At 40.3% G+C, this 17279-nt stretch overlaps 1 protein-coding gene across 2 annotated transcripts in view; it reads right to left on the reverse strand.

The window, feature by feature from the left end:
- Positions 1-17279, reverse strand: part of LOC102933581 (cadherin-6) — a 123545-nt gene that overhangs the window by 22828 nt on the left and 83438 nt on the right. For both annotated transcript variants that reach the window (XM_037893291.2, XM_037893293.2), the window contains 5 exons: positions 15568-15862; positions 13019-13138; positions 9729-9896; positions 8095-8282; positions 5655-5908 (listed from right to left, as the gene is read on the reverse strand). In XM_037893291.2, coding sequence (XP_037749219.1) covers positions 5655-5908; positions 8095-8282; positions 9729-9896; positions 13019-13138; positions 15568-15862 — 1025 coding nt within the window. The remainder of the gene's footprint in view (positions 1-5654; positions 5909-8094; positions 8283-9728; positions 9897-13018; positions 13139-15567; positions 15863-17279) is intronic.

The raw sequence follows: 17279 nt of genomic DNA on the forward strand, positions 1-17279 counted from the left end.
GACCCTTTCATGCTCATTTGGAATGAAAAGAAATTACAAAAGATTGACAGAATGGAAACTCCCTTTTCTTACCAGCTCAAGGAACATGGTGCTGGCTCAGCAAGATTCTTAAGCATGTGCCTAGCTTTAAGCAGTGTGCAGTGCATTTATTTCCCACCCCACCCCCCATGATTACGCATGCTTAAAGTCTGGCATGTGCTTAAATACCTTGCTCAATTGGGGCTTTAGCGTTGTGGGACACTGTGATCATGGTCCTTATTCTAGCAAAACTCCCAGGATTTAGCCCTACATGTGATACAGTGTCTGGGAGCAATGGAGAAACCTTTTGTGTCCAATTCTTGAGCTTTTCTGAGTTTATCACAGCCATAACACTGAGACTTCCTTCAATATATTAATATTTATTATTTCAAAATATGAGCTGTCACAAGTCTCTATGCACATTAGGTCATTTGTACAGCAGGATGTTGAACTCAATAAAGCAATCATAGAGAACAGTGTCTTGATGAAATACTAATTTTATTTCTTCATATTCAAGTGAAAATACATACAAGATCAGTGCAGTTACAAATGTATTCTAATTATACCATTAACCCTGACCTAGAAGGATGCTTTTAATAAGCTAGACTGTCATTTCTGTCTGAGTTTATATAACCCTGGGTCTCTTTTGATCAAGGACTACTAATTATGTGGAATCGGTGGTGATTCTAATTTATGGCTCATAGCCTACTATGAATTAAGCAGACAACATCAAACTTGTTTTTACATTTCTTTAATGAAATTACTGGTGCATATATGTCAGATTTCAGGACTTTATACCCTTCAAACCCTGGGTAATTGACAAGCTAGGAAGTTAATGAATATATGCATATTCCACTGTACCCTTAAACATAACTATGGGGAGGGGGAGGGAGGGAGCAGAGAAAAGCCAATACATACAAGTAAGTTGTCAGTAAAATACACAAACAAAATAAAGCCTTGCATTTATTTGCAGATTATTTTCATCTGGGATACTTTTGATAAATCAGCCACCGCAGGGAGGCAGTTCCAATAAATGATGAACTACATTATGCCTCTGAGGAGTTACAAGAGCAAAAAACTCAACTAGAGATTTAAAGAAAGATATGATAATACCGGAAGCAGCACAATTAATTTTTTTACATGGGAAGAATTCAGAGGTTCAGTACATTACCTGTGTACTCTGAATGTAAGCGTTGTGCAAACAACACGTTTTCACTAACAACTGGATGGTGGAGTCTTATTTAACGCTCTAGTGATATTGGCTGTATATCAGTATTTGTATATCCATGCATACACTAATTGTATATGTTTTGTCCTATCTTAATGTTGTTCTGCAGCTCGGAGACCTATTGGTCAGGTCTAGGCTGATGAAATGTGGCTTCACTGAAATTGTGTAGATGGTGATCCGTTATTTCGGGTTATGGCAGATATTTCTGCAAAGTTCACTTCTTAGTCTTCTTTTGCTTCATTGTCTTCTGATACTCAGCAGCTTGCTGTCTAATGCAACCACAAGTCAAGCAGATTTGTGGGTCAGGAAGGGATGTGTGTGTGTGAATTTTTCATAATGCATTTTCATAATGATATTATGAAGGATTCTGTAATGGAAGATCAAAGGGTCTTTCAGCTAACTGAGTTACGGGTCATTTTATTTAAAAAGGAAAAATCTGCGCTTAAGTGGGGAAAAATTGAAGGTTTTCACTGTAACGTCAAGTGTCTAAAGATTTTATTTCTGACTGTCAAGGGCAATTGACAAGTAAGTGACAAGTCCTACACATACAGTCTAATTGCATCCTCCCCCAAGCTCAAAGTGGAAGTCAGATTTAGCATCTATACTTTTCATGGAAAAAAATCACCCTGTCAAGAATATGGAACCGCATACTGTCCTCCCACATCCTGGGAGATCCCACAAGATATCGGCACCATAAAAGCCCCATTAGGATCATAATTTATTGGCAGGCCCACATCTCATAGGCTAGTGGTTCCTTGGTTTCCTCTTCCCTCTTGCTCTTCTTCCTGTTCCCCTATCACTTCCTTCTGGTGTCTCAATCTTTTCCTCATTTCTCTCTTTTTCCTCCTTTGGTTTTCATTTCGGACAAATCAATAAGATGTTAATTGATTTTCATTACCCTATTCTCAAATAAAATGCTGTTGCAAATTAAATGCTGTTCTGTCTAAATAATATCAACCACCTTGGACTGTAAATTTAAATATTTCCCTTTGATGTTTTCAATCCATTGTTATGTTTGCACATAGTATTAGTCGGTCAGATCCACTCTGCTGGTATGAGTCAATTCCCTTTGTATGGACTCTGTCCCATCTGCTCTTTTTGGGGCAAATCATGCCCTGGTTTGCATGGCTGTACAAGGAAGTAAGAAGGTGTCTGATACCATGGTGTGAGTAATCTGCAGAAGGGGGGTGTTACAAGAATATGTTATAGATAGATAGTTATAGATAAGGTACACAGGGCTCAAAACTATACAGCATAGTTCCTGGTTTTTGTAGGGCAAATAAAACTTCTTGGTGTGTGCTGCATATGGCTTCTTGTGTGCAGCTCTTAACATACAGGAAGAGGGATCCACAGATGCACTACATTCCCAGCCCCTCCTGTGCCACTGGGTGGGAGATGGTTGGAAGAGATGCGGTCCGGGTGGGGCCTTCCACGAGCCATCATGTCTGTGTGCTGACATGCTGGAGAACATACACTGTGCCAGGTATAGACCCAGTGCAGTTTATTTTCTCACAGGGTTCCTCCAGGACCAGCACAAGAGTGTGTTACCCCTTACAACAGGCAGATTGTACAGTTACACTCTAGTCTTCTGGAAGCTTGTATACTGGAAGTTTTTGTAAAAACAAAATAAAACCTTTCTTTAAAAAAATTGGATCTGCCAACATGGCACTAGAGGCCATGGCACAACATGGCGATAGAGGACAAACAGCCTATGTGGTACCATTCTTTCACCGTGAGGTTGTGCTGATGAGAGATTTTTTTCTCTAGTAAATTTTTATTTTTTTCTTCTTTTACTTTGTCATTTTATTCTCCTTGGACAAAATTCAGAAAAAAAAAAGATATATTAGAATTGTAAAAGGTACAGAGAAGGGCAACAAATATGATATGGGGTATGGAACAGATTCCATGTGAGGAGAGATTAAGAAACTGTGACTGTTCAGCTTGGAAAAGAGAGAACGAAGGTGGGATATGATAGCGATCTATAAAATCATGAGTGGTGAGGAGCAAGTGAATAAGAGAATTGTTATTTACCCTCTTGCGTAATACAAGAACAAGGGGGGATCACCCAATTAAATTAATAGTAAGAGGGTTTAAAACAAACATAAGGAAGTACTTCTTCACACAATGCACAGTCAATCTGTGGATCTCCTTGCCAAGGGATGTTGTGAAGGCCAAAAGTATAGAATCATAGAATATCAGGGTTGGAAGGGACCTCAGGAGCTCATCTAGTCCAACCCCCTGCTCAAAGCAGGACCAATCCCCAACTAAATCATCCCAGCCAGGGCTTTGTCAAGCCTGACCTTAAAAATATCTAAGGAAGGAGATTCCACCACCTCCCTAGGTAACGCATTCCAGTGTTTCACCACCCTCCTAGTGAAAAAGTTTTTCCTAATATCCAACCTAAACCTCCCCCGCTGCAACTTGAGACCATTACTCCTTGTTCTGTCATCAGCTACCACTGAGAACAGTGTATATCCAGCCTCTTTAGAACCCCTTTCAGGTAGTTGAAAACAGATATCAAATCCCCCCTCATTCTTCTCTTCCGCAGACTAAACAATCCCAGTTCCCTTAGCCTCTCCTCATAAGTCATGTGTTCCAGTCCCCTAATCATTTTTGTTGCCCTCCGCTGGACTCTTTCCAATTTTTGCACATCCTTCTTGTAGTGTGGGGCCCAAAACTGGACACAGTACTCCAGATGAGGCCTCACCAATGTTGAATAGAGGGGAACGATCACGTCCCTCGATCTGCTGGCAATACCCCTACATATACATCCCAAAATGCCATTGGCCTTCTTGGCAACAAGGGCACACTGTTGACTCATATCCAGCTTCTCGGCCACTGTAACCCCTAGGTCCTTTGCTGCATAAGTGGGTTCAAAAAGAATTAGGTTGATGGAGGATAGGTCCATCGATGTCTATTAGCTAAGATAGTCAGGGATGGAATTCCATGTTCTGGGTGTCCCTAAGTCTCTGACTGCCAGACGCTGGGACTTGATGACAGGGCCTTGATCACTCGATAATTGTCCTGCTATGTTCACTCTCTCTGAAGCATCTGGCATTGGCCACTGTCTTAGGACAGGATACAGGGCTAGATGGACCATTGGTCTGACCCAGTATGGACATTCTTATGTTCTTATGTAAAATTTGTCTTATGACAGGAAAGATTGTCTGGGTGACTAAAACAAAAGTGTGGGAATCAGCCTCAGACACAGGATTATTATTTTACTTATTATTATTTATTTGTATTGAAAAAGCACCTAGGGACTCCAACATAAAGCAGGACCCCCTTGTGCTAGGTGCTGTACAAACACAGAACAAAAAGATCTTACAATCTTTTTTTGTCTTAGTTTCCTCATCAGTAAAATGGAGATAATATTTACCTATCTCACAAGGTGGGTTGAAACTTATTAAAGTTTTAAAAGCACTTTGAGATATGTCGATGGATGGTACTTTGTAGAAGTGCAGTGTATTACCCATAAACCTTAATTTTATGACCTCTGATTTTATCAAACTCCCTTTTCTCCTTTGTATTCCCCCTCCCCCCCAACCCGTTTTAGGAAAGTTTTGAGTTTTCCCACCCATGATGCAAGATGCACTCAAGATGCACTCGGATTTTAAATGTTGGTGGCAATGTACCTTGCTTTGCATATAACTACGTTGCATATTTTCCGTGTCCCCATCCCAACTGGTGACCTGTTATAACGCCCTAACAAGAAGGTGTCACACTGTAAGATTCTTCTCCTGTTCAGTGTAAAAGAAGAGACTCATATATTTAAAAAAAAATCACTTTTTGATCATTTTTCTCAGAAAGACCTTCATAGTCTAAACTACACTGTAGTTATGTTCTTTCTCATATCACTTGCTAGTTCATGAAAAACAGGGGCTCAACTTTAATGATTCTGAACTTCAAATTTCCTCTAAAAATTAATTGCCTAATTTACGATGTCTGTGAGGCTGATTGTAAACTTGCTTACACCAGTGAATCACTTCACTGAAGTGAATGGAATTGCATTGATATAAATGAGCTCACAATGTATGACCGTGTGTGTGAATCTGAGTTTGTACCCAGATTGTACCGGAACTATTCAGTTTTGCCTTTCTGCAACTAGAAAACGTAATTGTGGTATTCTTTAAGATTCTCTTCTTGTTAGTTAGTGTCGCTAATGCCTAAGGAGTAGTGAGTAGTTACAAAAGCAACTGAAATGCAAATCGAGTTGTATGTAATGAGCATGCACACACACTCATGTATGTAAAATGTGTACATGTGTATATGTTTATGCCATGTACAGTACATAACATAGACTTCATTATTAAAGGGAATGTTTTTTTTGCATGCGGATGTTCAAATAGAAACAAATATAAAGCATTCAAAAAGACAGTAGATGTGAGCTGAAATAGTCTATGCTTACTTGACAGGATTTTTCGCAACATCAGGGTCCTGGGCTGTTACCGTTCCTATAATACTGTTTATGGCCACATCTTCTTTCACTTCTAGTATGTATGCTGGTCTGCTGAACACCGGGGGCTCATCCACATCCTCCACCAGGATTCTGACTGTAGTGAAGTCCTTGAATGGCCCCAAGTAGAGGAATCGGGGATCCACATGAGTGTTGGTAGCCTCCACTTTCAGAGTATACAGCTTTTTCTTTTCAAAATCCAAAGCCTTGGAAAATAAATAAGAGTCATGAAACAAAAAAAACCAATGAGAGGTTTCTGAGGACTCACCATTTAAAGCCACTTCAGGCAGCATCTAGATGTACTGAATGAACTGATGATGAACTGAAGGGGGCTTTGAGAGCTAATGGAGCCCTCTTCTTAAAAATCCATTTCTAGACAATGGTATGAGGTAGGTGTTTTTTTTTTTTTTTTTTAACTCCCTGCTACTTCTGGAGTGTACTACAAAAACCTCACTGGCCAGAGAGGCATGCTATGCCTGAGACCCATACAAACTTATGCTGAGCCAATACAAAACACTCACATTGTATCGGATTGTGCCTGCTGTCAGGTATTTTCAAATCAATTCCAGGAGAGTGCCCCTGAGTCTCATCTCTGATTAATGGTCTCTCTCTGTCTCTCCTACGCACACCCCTTTTCAAATTAAGCTCTTTGGGGCAGTGACTGTGTCGTATTGTATGTTTCTAAGGCCCAACAGAAGGGAGCCATGATCCTGATTGGGACCTTGGAGTGCTGCCACCAGAAAATAAGTTATAACATGATAATAATACTGTACTGCATATAGTTATACCTCAATATTTTTCTATTGTGGTAGCTCCCAAAAGCCCCAGTCAGGTTGTGGCACATTGTGTTAGAAGCTGGGAGTAGACACAGTCTTGCCCTGAAGCACTTACTATCTAAGGTTCAGATTCTCAGCTGGAGTGAATAGGTGTAGTTCCACTGAAATCAACAGAAGTAATCAGCGGAAGCAACAGAATAATGCTGATTTACACTAGATGAGAATCTAGTCCTTAATATTTGTCAGGAAGAGTGCACTTAACATACACACTTTTCCCAAATGAATTTGCCTCCCTGGACTGTTCTCGTTATGAGACATAATCATTGGAAAACAAATTCCTCATTCTGGAACAGGCTCAACACATTTACTGTCTTTCCCCTCCTGCCCCTGCTCCCTAAGTACCACACGCTCAGGGGGAAAATCTTTGTGAGAGCCCTGTGCTAAAATATTGGCTGCCCATTATTGAAATGTAACATTATGTCATGTGGTGTCAAAAGTGATTTAGGGTGACTCATCAAATAGAGTATCCTGCTATGATAGGTTATGACTATATTATATGGTTCTAATGCCCTTTTAAAAAATACAAAAGAAACAACATTTGGGGGGCTGCGCGCACACACGTACTTATAGCAAATTAGGCAGATAGTAGTCACCCTGTCATCATTTTTTTCATTTTGTTGAACAAGACTAACAGGAACAAAGTTGCTGTCAGAAGCAGACAGGAACATGAACAGAATTAGACTGATGTCGATGATCATACCCTACAAGGCGTTTCTTAAGGAACAAGTAATGACGGGTGTCATACTGATATCAACAAGCAAAGTGCATATTTTGAAAATCCACACAATGTCTGTTTCATGTTGACTAAACTTGAACTGATGGAAGTTGATATCTGTAACCTTATCACACTTGCCTGATAACTCACTATTAACAAGATTATCCAAATCCTTTCCGACAGCCAAAGTGCCATCTATTAGATGATGCACACTGTGATCTAATAAGGCACTGTGTTTTTTTTTAAAAAGTGAACGTACACTAAATGGTTTATTAATTACATTATATGCAAAATGTACATCAATAAATCGCGTGCTTTGATTTACTAGAGCATCTATATTTTTCAACACGTTCTGAGAGGTCAACGGTAATTTAAATAGGCAAAAGAGTACAGGGACACTGATTATTTCTGTTGACTAACCTAGCACTTTCCTAATAAGTAGAACAAATCTTTTTTTAAATTTTTTTACGCACATTAGGGACAAAAAGCACAGCTGAAGGGCACTGCTCCAGCCTCGGAGATGAACTTTCTGAGGCAGCAGAACTTTCTCTCAGACCTGCCCCTCTTTATAGGTTACATGCTGCTCCTCCCCATTCAAAGGCTGTGCAAGCAGGTTTTGTGAAGTGGTTCTAGGAGGAAACAGGATTGGGGAGGGTGGGAAGGGGAAGGAATCCTAACTGATTTGGTAAAAGAGACTTTGTACAGAGGATTTGGAGGAGACTCTTAATAAATAATGTGTAAATCACTGAACAATGTCAACTGCATGACAAATTAAACGTACATCATGTAAGGCTCTTAAAGGGACTCTAAAAGTTGGAATTAAGTTTATTAAAATGTGTACCTTTTTGACTGTTATAATTCCTTCCTGTGTGTCCTTGTCAGTGATAACCCCAAACATGTCTGATCCATCTCCTTCAGTGATGCTGTATTCGATCTCGGCGTTTTCACCCACATCGGCATCATTCGCTTTTATCCTGCCAATTGGTGACTCAGGTGGAGCAGATTCAGCTGTTTTGAACTGGTATGTGCCTACAATAAACGAGAAAGCAGTTTTGGTTAGCCAGACCCATGGTATTTTGGAGTCTGGATATACAAGCTGTATTTGCTTGCCAGACACAGATGCACCAATATTCTGATCAGTAGATTTAAGAAGTTGCTGATCTCCAGGTCTTTAGCAAGAAGTAAAACTCATCCCATGCCTTAGTTTCATAACAATAGAAGTAAGTGATTCCCTGACAAGACCCTAGTATGACAATGAATTTTTTTTCCCTTTCTACCTGCAAGTGATGTCAGACAGTATCTTGGGTCCCTTTCGGCCAGTTGAAGATGGAATAGGAAAAGAAAAAACAACCTCTAGATGTTAAAAGATGCACAAAATATAGAGAACTGCCAGTAGCCTGTGTGATATAGTGGACATTAAAACCAAATCCAGACCAGTCTTTACCGCAAATGTGCTGCACTGCAAACTGCTCCCAACATCCCTAAGAAAAATTACTGGGGAATGTTGGCATTGTGTTGATGCATCAATGATTCAGGCAATAAGAGATGCTCATGCACAAAGGTGTATAATATACTTTAAGGGGCAGAGACTTACATTTCAATTTAAGTCCACCAATTTAAATGGGAGCTGTTGGCCCACAGCCAAGGGCAGACTTTGGACCTAAATGACAAGTTGCTTTCAATAACATTTTTGGTGACTTAACAGTCAAAGCTTTCATATTTGTCTGATAGCATCTAGAATCTCAGACAGCTGCTACTGCTCTTGGCTCAAATGGCAAAGGTTAGGTAAAGCAAAAAAATTGTGTGGGAGATTTTTAATCAGTTTATGCCCAGAATCCGTCAATAATACAAAGGACTGTTGATTCTAAGGGCTTGTCTACACAGATGGGTAATGCGCTTTATGGGGGTGTAATTTCTAAAGTGCACTATTATCATGTTGCACATTAATTGGTCGTGTAGACCCTGCTGGTGCATGCTAAAGGTTTCCTAGTGCATTTTCACATAGTACTATTTGAAACAGCACTATGTTGAAGCACACCAGCAGGGAAATTCCATTGATTTCAATGGAATTACTCCAGGGACAGATTTGAGTCATTTAAATTAGTATATTTCACAACACAGACATTAGAATAAAGCAGAAATCGCTCTAAAAATAATTGCAGACACATGCTAACACAAAGAATGTGATAGGAGGTCCCCAGCAGTACTGTTTAATGAGAAGAAAAAATAAGGATGTTTTCTGTTTAGTAATGTTCATCTCAGACTTGCTCTAACAAAGCAGTGAAAACATTACAAGAAACATTTTCCATCCACTGGAGTTAAGCACTAGTATTAAGCCACTGCTCACTCGCTCTGTGGAAGCCCGATATGCAGTAGGCTCACAGTTTATGACAGCAGAAATAACTGGGGAGAAAAAATATTAATTTCTGTCTAGACTTCCTTAAAGACTTTCAAAGAAACAAAAATGGTCCGCACTCTGTGGGAATCGTGGTGGATTGTCATTGACGTCAGTCAGTGTGATGTTCACCGTGGTGGTTCCTGAGAGTCCACCCATCTGTCCACCCATGTCCTTGGCCTGGATGACCACCTGGTACTGCTCCCTGTTTTCTCGGTCCATGTTGAGCAAAGCGGTTTTGATAATACCTGGGAAGGTGGGAATTAAGGAGGGGAACATAGTTGGTAGTGTACTGACTTTGACAGAAATGCTTATTTAAAAAAAAAATAGATGACAGTCTCTGCATAATCAGTAAACTTTGCCCAGTATAAATATTTACTGTTATGAGATGGCATATTAAATTACAGACTTGTCACAGTGTATCTCAGGCTGCTGCCTGCGTGACAGACACAATATTAACGACATCCCCAGAAAAATGTTAAAGCAATTTGCATGCATTGTTGTTTTATATGACTATTTATCCCCCTTTAACTCGGCATGAAAGTCTCTTGTTAAACTGGAAGAAGGGTTGTCTCTCATTATAAGGTACTTCAGTTATTTTCCCCATCCCATCAACTTTTATTTTGACAGACATGGCAAAAACAAGCAAACTTCAGCAAGGCATCATTAAGAGGCAGTACAGAGACATTAAATGGCAGGGAAATTAATTAAGAAAGCAGCAAGCACCCAAGCATACAATATCTAATTCTATTTATACAGTGATTGAAATTCTTCTCCTAAATACTTTCTTATTCAAAGGCATAAATGTCAGTTAGGCACCTAACTCCCACTGAAATTCAATACTTTATAATAAAGCAAAATGTTTATATTTATCTGTATGCAGACACACCAACTCAAAGCAGCACCAGATCCTGACAGAACAACAGATGCAAAACCTGCAAGCAGATCTCCACTGCTACAATGATCAATGCCCCACACAACACACCTTTCAAGATCCATGGATCCTACACCTGCCTATCACAACATGTGGTGTACCTCCTCCAATGCACTAAATGCCCCAATAACGACTATGTAGGTGAGACCAGACAATCACTAGGCTCTCGAATCAACTCACATAGGATAGGGATGAAAGACAAAAACATCCTATCACCTGTGGGTGAACAAAGTGATCACTCTATACCTGACCTATCAGTGCTCATCCTCAAAGGAAACGTGCACAATGATTTTCAAAAGACGAGCCTGGGAGCTCAAATTCATAACTCTGCTAGACACTGAAAATCATGGACTGAGCAGAGACACTGGATTTATGAGTTATTACAAGAATAGTGTAATAGTGTAATAGTGTAACCCACTAACTCCCTCTTTTTGTCCTATGACTGCAGAGGTGTTAATGGGCCACTCTACCTTGACTGGCCCCTATAACTACTTATGCTAAACAATCTGTTCCACCTTGCATTTAGCTGGGACCAGGGGTCAGCAACGTGTCCATGGTAAAAATGTTGAGGCCTGTGGTAATTTTTCAAAAAATTGAATGACACAAACCCCCATGTCTGTCACTAAGTACAGTAATTTTGTCAAGTGTCCTTCGCGCAATATGGTGGTACCAGCCCCTGGCTGGGACACTGGGAGTTCCTTTCCCAGACCTGAAGGGGAGCTCTGTGTGGCTTGAAAGTTTGTGTCTCTCATCAACAGAAGTTGGTCCAATAAAAGATATTACCTCACCCATCTTGTGTCTCTATATTTATCTGGTCTCTTAAGACCAGATCATTTGCTCTTCTGTAGTCAGTAGGAATGAAATTCTGGTCCCACTGAAATCCCTAGTTTTGCTGTTTAGTTCAGTGGGAGAAGGATCAAACCTTTGCTGTATCTATTTTTCCCCATACTCTCTCTGCTAAGAAACCATTGCACTACCAGCGAAAGCATATGATCCCTCACTTTTATTATCCATTTGGATAGAAGAATGTAAGATATACTCTGCCAAACTAGAACCATTGGTCCATCAAGAGAAGAATCCTACCTCCTTCAATAGCCAGTATCTTATGCTTCAGAGAAAGGTGAACCCACAGCCTCCTATAACCACAGAAGCTATTGGACATATGATTATTCAACCCCCAACAACAACAAAATCAGCCATGTTACAGGGGTATAGACAACTTTTTAAAATTTTGAGTGTGTGTGTCTACAGTTAAAAATAATAAACAAGCTGTTGAATATCACTTTAATGAGTAATTTTGTACCATGAGTAAACTCATCCACTTTTCATAAAGTGAGATAAACGAGTTTTTGTTCCAAACTTGGTGTTTCCTTTATTTATTAATGCGATCCCTAAATGGGGGGTGGTGGTGGTGGTAAATCCTCCCCCTTTCCCTCCTAGTCCTATGTTATTTATCCCCATGCACTATCTGACTTGATGCCCTCCTGAGGACAGAATTAGGGCTAGCCAAAAAACAAGAATTCCATTTTATGAACAATTTTGAGGTTTCAAAATCTGTTTGTGTTACACATCGGAATGATACCAAAACCTTTCAAAAAATGAGAAAGACCCTTGCTAAAATATCCAATAGCCCAGTGGTTACAGCACTCACTTGGGTCTCCCACTAACCCCTGGGCTATTCTGGATCTATGTGTGTGTCTCTCGCTCTCTCCAGAAATTCCACCTTGGGCCTGAGAAACCTTCCTAACGAAAGTTTCTTTGATACAGATATGTTGCCACAAAAAGTTTCAGTTTTGACAAACCAGTATTTTCTGATGAAAATCTCCCCAAAAGCCCTAGACAGAACTCAAAAAGGCTGGATCCTGAGAGATATTATATTGAGTGGGGCAAAGCCAAATGTACTTCTTCTATCATGATTCTAAATGAAGATTTCCCCCCGGAAGATTAACATAAAAATATCTCTCTACATTACAGATGTACAGAAAAATAACTTTAATCATTTTATTGGCACAAGTTTTAAATAAACACCAAGAAGAAGAAAAGAAAACTCAGCTTAATTCAGCTGTTATGATGATCCATGAGTAATCTTTCCACCCGCCTTCCCTTCTTCTTTCCTCATTGGAGCCAAACTATTGAACTGAGCAACACTTGGTTTAATTTCAGGCTCTGCAAAGTGTCCGTGCCCACTGCTTGTTGAAAATGATTGAAAACTAGTTCACATGCAGGTCTAATTATATTTATTAGGCTTTGATGTTAAGATTAAAATAATGCAGGTGTCATGTTTACAGATGTATCGCTCTACTGGGTTTGTCAGATTCTGCACTGAGTAAAATGTAATCTCTTTGAAGTTTTTGTTTAATATGTCCTAGCTTGGCTTAACATGTCATTTTAAATTATAGACACTGTCAGAGAATGACAGATATAAGGTCTCCTGACCTGACTCAGACTCCACTGAGAAATACGGTTGTCCCTGGAGAATGCTGTACACAACTTTAGCACTGTTTCCATAGGTAGGATCATCGGCATCCGTCGCAGTGACTTGCACAACAAATGTACCTGCAATGATAAATAAAAACATGTACTCTCTTGTTGGTGGACAGAGTAATTTATAGCATAGTTGCCTGTGCATTTATCCATCTGGACATGCTTTAATGTTCCTGCTCTTTTCATCGTTATATTGCTACTCTGACAGGGGCCGAAAATGCTTTTAAACTATTTCAACAAACAGCAATTTGTGTGGATGAAAAATATTCTTTCCCTGTACCTGATGTTTGCTCACTTATTTATAGAAAACATTTGGTTTGAGTATAGTACAGTTACTGCAATGTAAATTCACAAACAAGAACAGTACTGTGATATTGTTCTTTGAGAAATCTGTCTCCCTGCCCATGCGAGCGCTAACAGACAGTTTCATTAATTTGTCTCTTGCATTAAGGAGATGTTTTGGAGATGGGGTACTGTGCATATAAATCTTGTCTTTCCAAGTTGGACTGGAATAATCAGTGGCTCCCCCGTGTGTGAAAAGGACTTGGGAGTGGGTGTGGGAAGACCTTTGTGGTTAATCTTCTAAAACTATAATTCAGCCTTATTCTGTATTATTATTATTTTTCTGTCCAAGGGAAATTCCCTTCATGGGGAGTAGCATGAAGCTGCCGAATCCCTAGTGCTATAGTGCCAGGGAGCCATGGAGGACCCTGATGTGTACCTCAGGGGAAACCTGTGAGATCTACAAAGCTTAGGGACTGGAGTACTGGTGACAAATGCTATGTCCTCAGTGAAAGAATTTGGGGAAACTGAATAAGGCCTTTCAAATACTCGCTTGTGGGTATTTTAATTGGGAGCCAAAAGATCAAGCCGCACTGCATTTAATCTATTAATCACGAAGCACTGAACAGCTCCTTCTCTACTGACAACACATCTGCGATCCAGAATATACTGTTTAATTTAGTCCTGGAGGAATCTCATCAAGACCAGAGTTTGGGTGTTTACTATAACTAGCTGGGTATCTTAGGTTTGGAAAACTGCTCTGGGAACTCAAGAACCAGCCTCTATTTGTGACACTTTGGCAGTTCTCCTTCGAGTCCCAGTGGGAACCTGGGAGTGTGGGAACATGGAAAAAAAGGAAAGAAAAAAAGTATATTTTTAAACACAGCTGAAGTTTTTTGGATTAAAAAATAATGCAAGTTCTGGTTAAATTCAAGTTTTGGGCAAAGCTTAAGCTATGTTCTTATTTCATCTAAGCTGCTTTGCCCATTCCTCTATTTAAAGAGCACCAGCCCAATACTGTAGAGAAAGACAAACTCCAGCTGCTGTTGGAGCCAAAAAAAGTCAATTGTTTAGACTCTACAGGGAAGTTAAATTCTGTTTCATATTTTCTATAAAATGTACAGTTGTACCAAAACCCAAAGATCTGAACACCCCCATTCTGGTCGGTATTTAAAATCTGAACCCAAGTCAAGAACTGAATTTTGCAAAGTGCCTCATCTTTGTAATCAGTCAAACCAAAACCTTGGATCTGGTATTTGAGGGCTGTATCGAAATTCGGAATCTTGAATCCCGCTCTCAGAAAAATAACCACTGTTCAGTTCTAGATGAAGTGTTTATTGTACCAAAAACAGTACTGGTTTTGGGACTGAGGAGAGATTTTTGAACAAAGTATCCACTCCACAGATTAAATAATGCCATGTCCTAATGTAAAATGTTAGGGGGATGCTCTGACTTTGATGGGGGTAAGGTTCCATTCACATGACAAACCCCATGAATGAGCTGAGAGAAGATGCCCGTTAGTCCTTTTTTGCATATTGCTTGTGGTTTATTTGAATCCTTTACTTGATGCTGTTTGTTTAATGCTTCTCTCACGGGACATTGTTTCAGATTACAAATGTGCCGTGTTGCTATTCAATCTCCCAGCTCTCTCTAAAAAGAAACAAGGGACAAAGAAATGTGAACCTGTGAAACCCTCTAAATAGGGGCCCCCTGAATCTCCAAAGGTGAATTTTTAATCCATTCATTTTAAATCTGATTTTTATGTTCTTTTATTGATTCTGAGGGCCTTAGCCAAAGCCCAGTGAAGTCAGTGGAAAGATATGGATTCACTTCAATGGGCAATGGAGAACACCCTTTGTGTTCAAGGAGAAACAAAAGATTATGGAGGGACAAAGGGAATTGAGCAATGTATCCCAAAATTAGGGAAGAGCTGAGAGGTACACTGACTTTCTCTTGTGGGAGGTGCATGCTCCCTCCCCCACCTTTTTCCAGTTTGTTTCTGTCCTAAACCATAAACAAGCAGAGCTGACCAGCATTAGGACTTCTGTTCCAGGTCTAGTCCAAATACTAGGGATCTGATTTTCAGAGATGCTGAATGCTCCACAACTCCAAATAAACTAAATAGCAGGTATCTGCCCTGCACCTCCGAATAATGGACACTGATGCAAATCCCCAAAAAGAACCCAGATCAGATAGTGAATTACTGAGCTGCCACCTACCGACATCCGACATTTCCGGAACACTAGCGTTGTAAACATCCTTTGTAAACATTGGCTCATTGTCATTGATGTCATGGATCTTAATGATGAACTCAGACTCTGGTTCCACTGGTCGTCCAGTCCTCCTGTTTATAGCCTGTGCACGAAGTATATAAACAGGCTTCTCTTCCCTGTCTAGTCTCTTTGTGGCCTGTATGTCTCCAGTGTTTTCGTTGATAATGAAGAGGTCTCCTGCTCCATCTCCAGAAAGGATGTACTTAAGTGAGCCATCTCCTCTGTCCTGGTCCGAATGCAGCTAGTAGTGAAATGAGAATAATAAAAAAAGGAAAAATAAATAATTGAGACACTATTCTAAGGTCTATATCTGTCATCATGAGGCATGATTTACTAGTATTCATTCCAAGTCATAGTGGTCTACCTGACTTTTGCATTGTATTATTCATTTGTATCCTCTCTAGTCCTTTCTCTATAATGGAATAAGCAGTGTCTCAGATCAGCCACATTTTAGTAGAGTGATCTTTATTTTGAAGAGAATTGTCCTAAAAAGAAGGTGGCTAGCGCACCTTCCAAGGAATGCATAACTGCTGAAAAGCAAGACAACCTCACAGAAATGTCACATGGGAACAAACTAGCATATTGCTGGGCTTCGCTTTAGCTGAAGGTGAGGGATACAGATTCAGGGAGTTTTCACTGTGCAGGCTACAGCATGACCAAGCAAGCTACAGTAATGCACCATCGGTTCTTTACACTGTGCAAGGAGACTCCAGCTTCAGATGGGAATTAGGGGGCCAGATGCACTGCTGCTCTGAATTCAGCTGCGTTGAATAGAATTTATAACAGCAGTGAATTTGGCCCAATTTCTTAACGATTGTTCTCTGTATATAGTGAATACTAGTAAGCACCTGGGACCAAACTGTACTTTTCCAAAAGAAATACCCATGACAGGATGACGATTGGCCAAGGAACTCTGCTGTAGTTTGAAAAGATTTCTTCCAGTCTTCCCATCAAAGAATGTTGGAGGGCTGCGGAAGAGGCAAGAAATCCTCTGGGAAGGAAATTCCCCGACCTCTGGCACTCAGCCCTGCTTGTCCCCCCCTTTGGTATCATGGTAACTCTGCTGCTCCTGTGGTCCTTCTCACAGGAGTCATGCTGCTATTGGCCCTCCAACCCATGCCATTGCAAGATCGTCTCTTTCTGAGGGATGTTCAGTTGCAGAATCTAATTTAACGGTGTTTTTACTGTCAACATTAACTGTGGATTTCTATCCAGTGCTAGTGGAAAGAAAGAATGCTCTGTGGTATTGCAGGAGGATCAGGGGAGTAGGATGATGCAACAGTGGAAGAACAATCCTACATTGCTGTCTACTTATTTCTCAGCATCTTCAGATTTGTACTGCCTACAGCACTATAGGAAACTTTCTGAGGAAGCCCCAGAACTTGAAGCCACAGCTCCATCACCAAAAGGCTCCAAAACAATGGCAAGCTAAGCACAGGTCAAACTGAATTGTGTCTTTGCTGGTAAGTGGACCTAGAGTCCAAACAAACAAACAAAAAACATTCACTGCAGCATCTGTTTGAAGAGGAGTAACTTAACGCAAACTAAGAAACTTTGAGTTCATGCCCACAGCATCCACACAGGGGTGTTATCGCACAGCACCTTGGTGTGCACTGCTATTTGCATTCCCCTAGTCCAAAGTGCAGGGCATTGTAGAC

The sequence above is a fragment of the Chelonia mydas genome, chromosome 2 (genome assembly GCF_015237465.2).
Source record: "Chelonia mydas isolate rCheMyd1 chromosome 2, rCheMyd1.pri.v2, whole genome shotgun sequence".
In the NCBI taxonomy this organism is placed as follows: Eukaryota; Metazoa; Chordata; order Testudines; family Cheloniidae; genus Chelonia; species Chelonia mydas.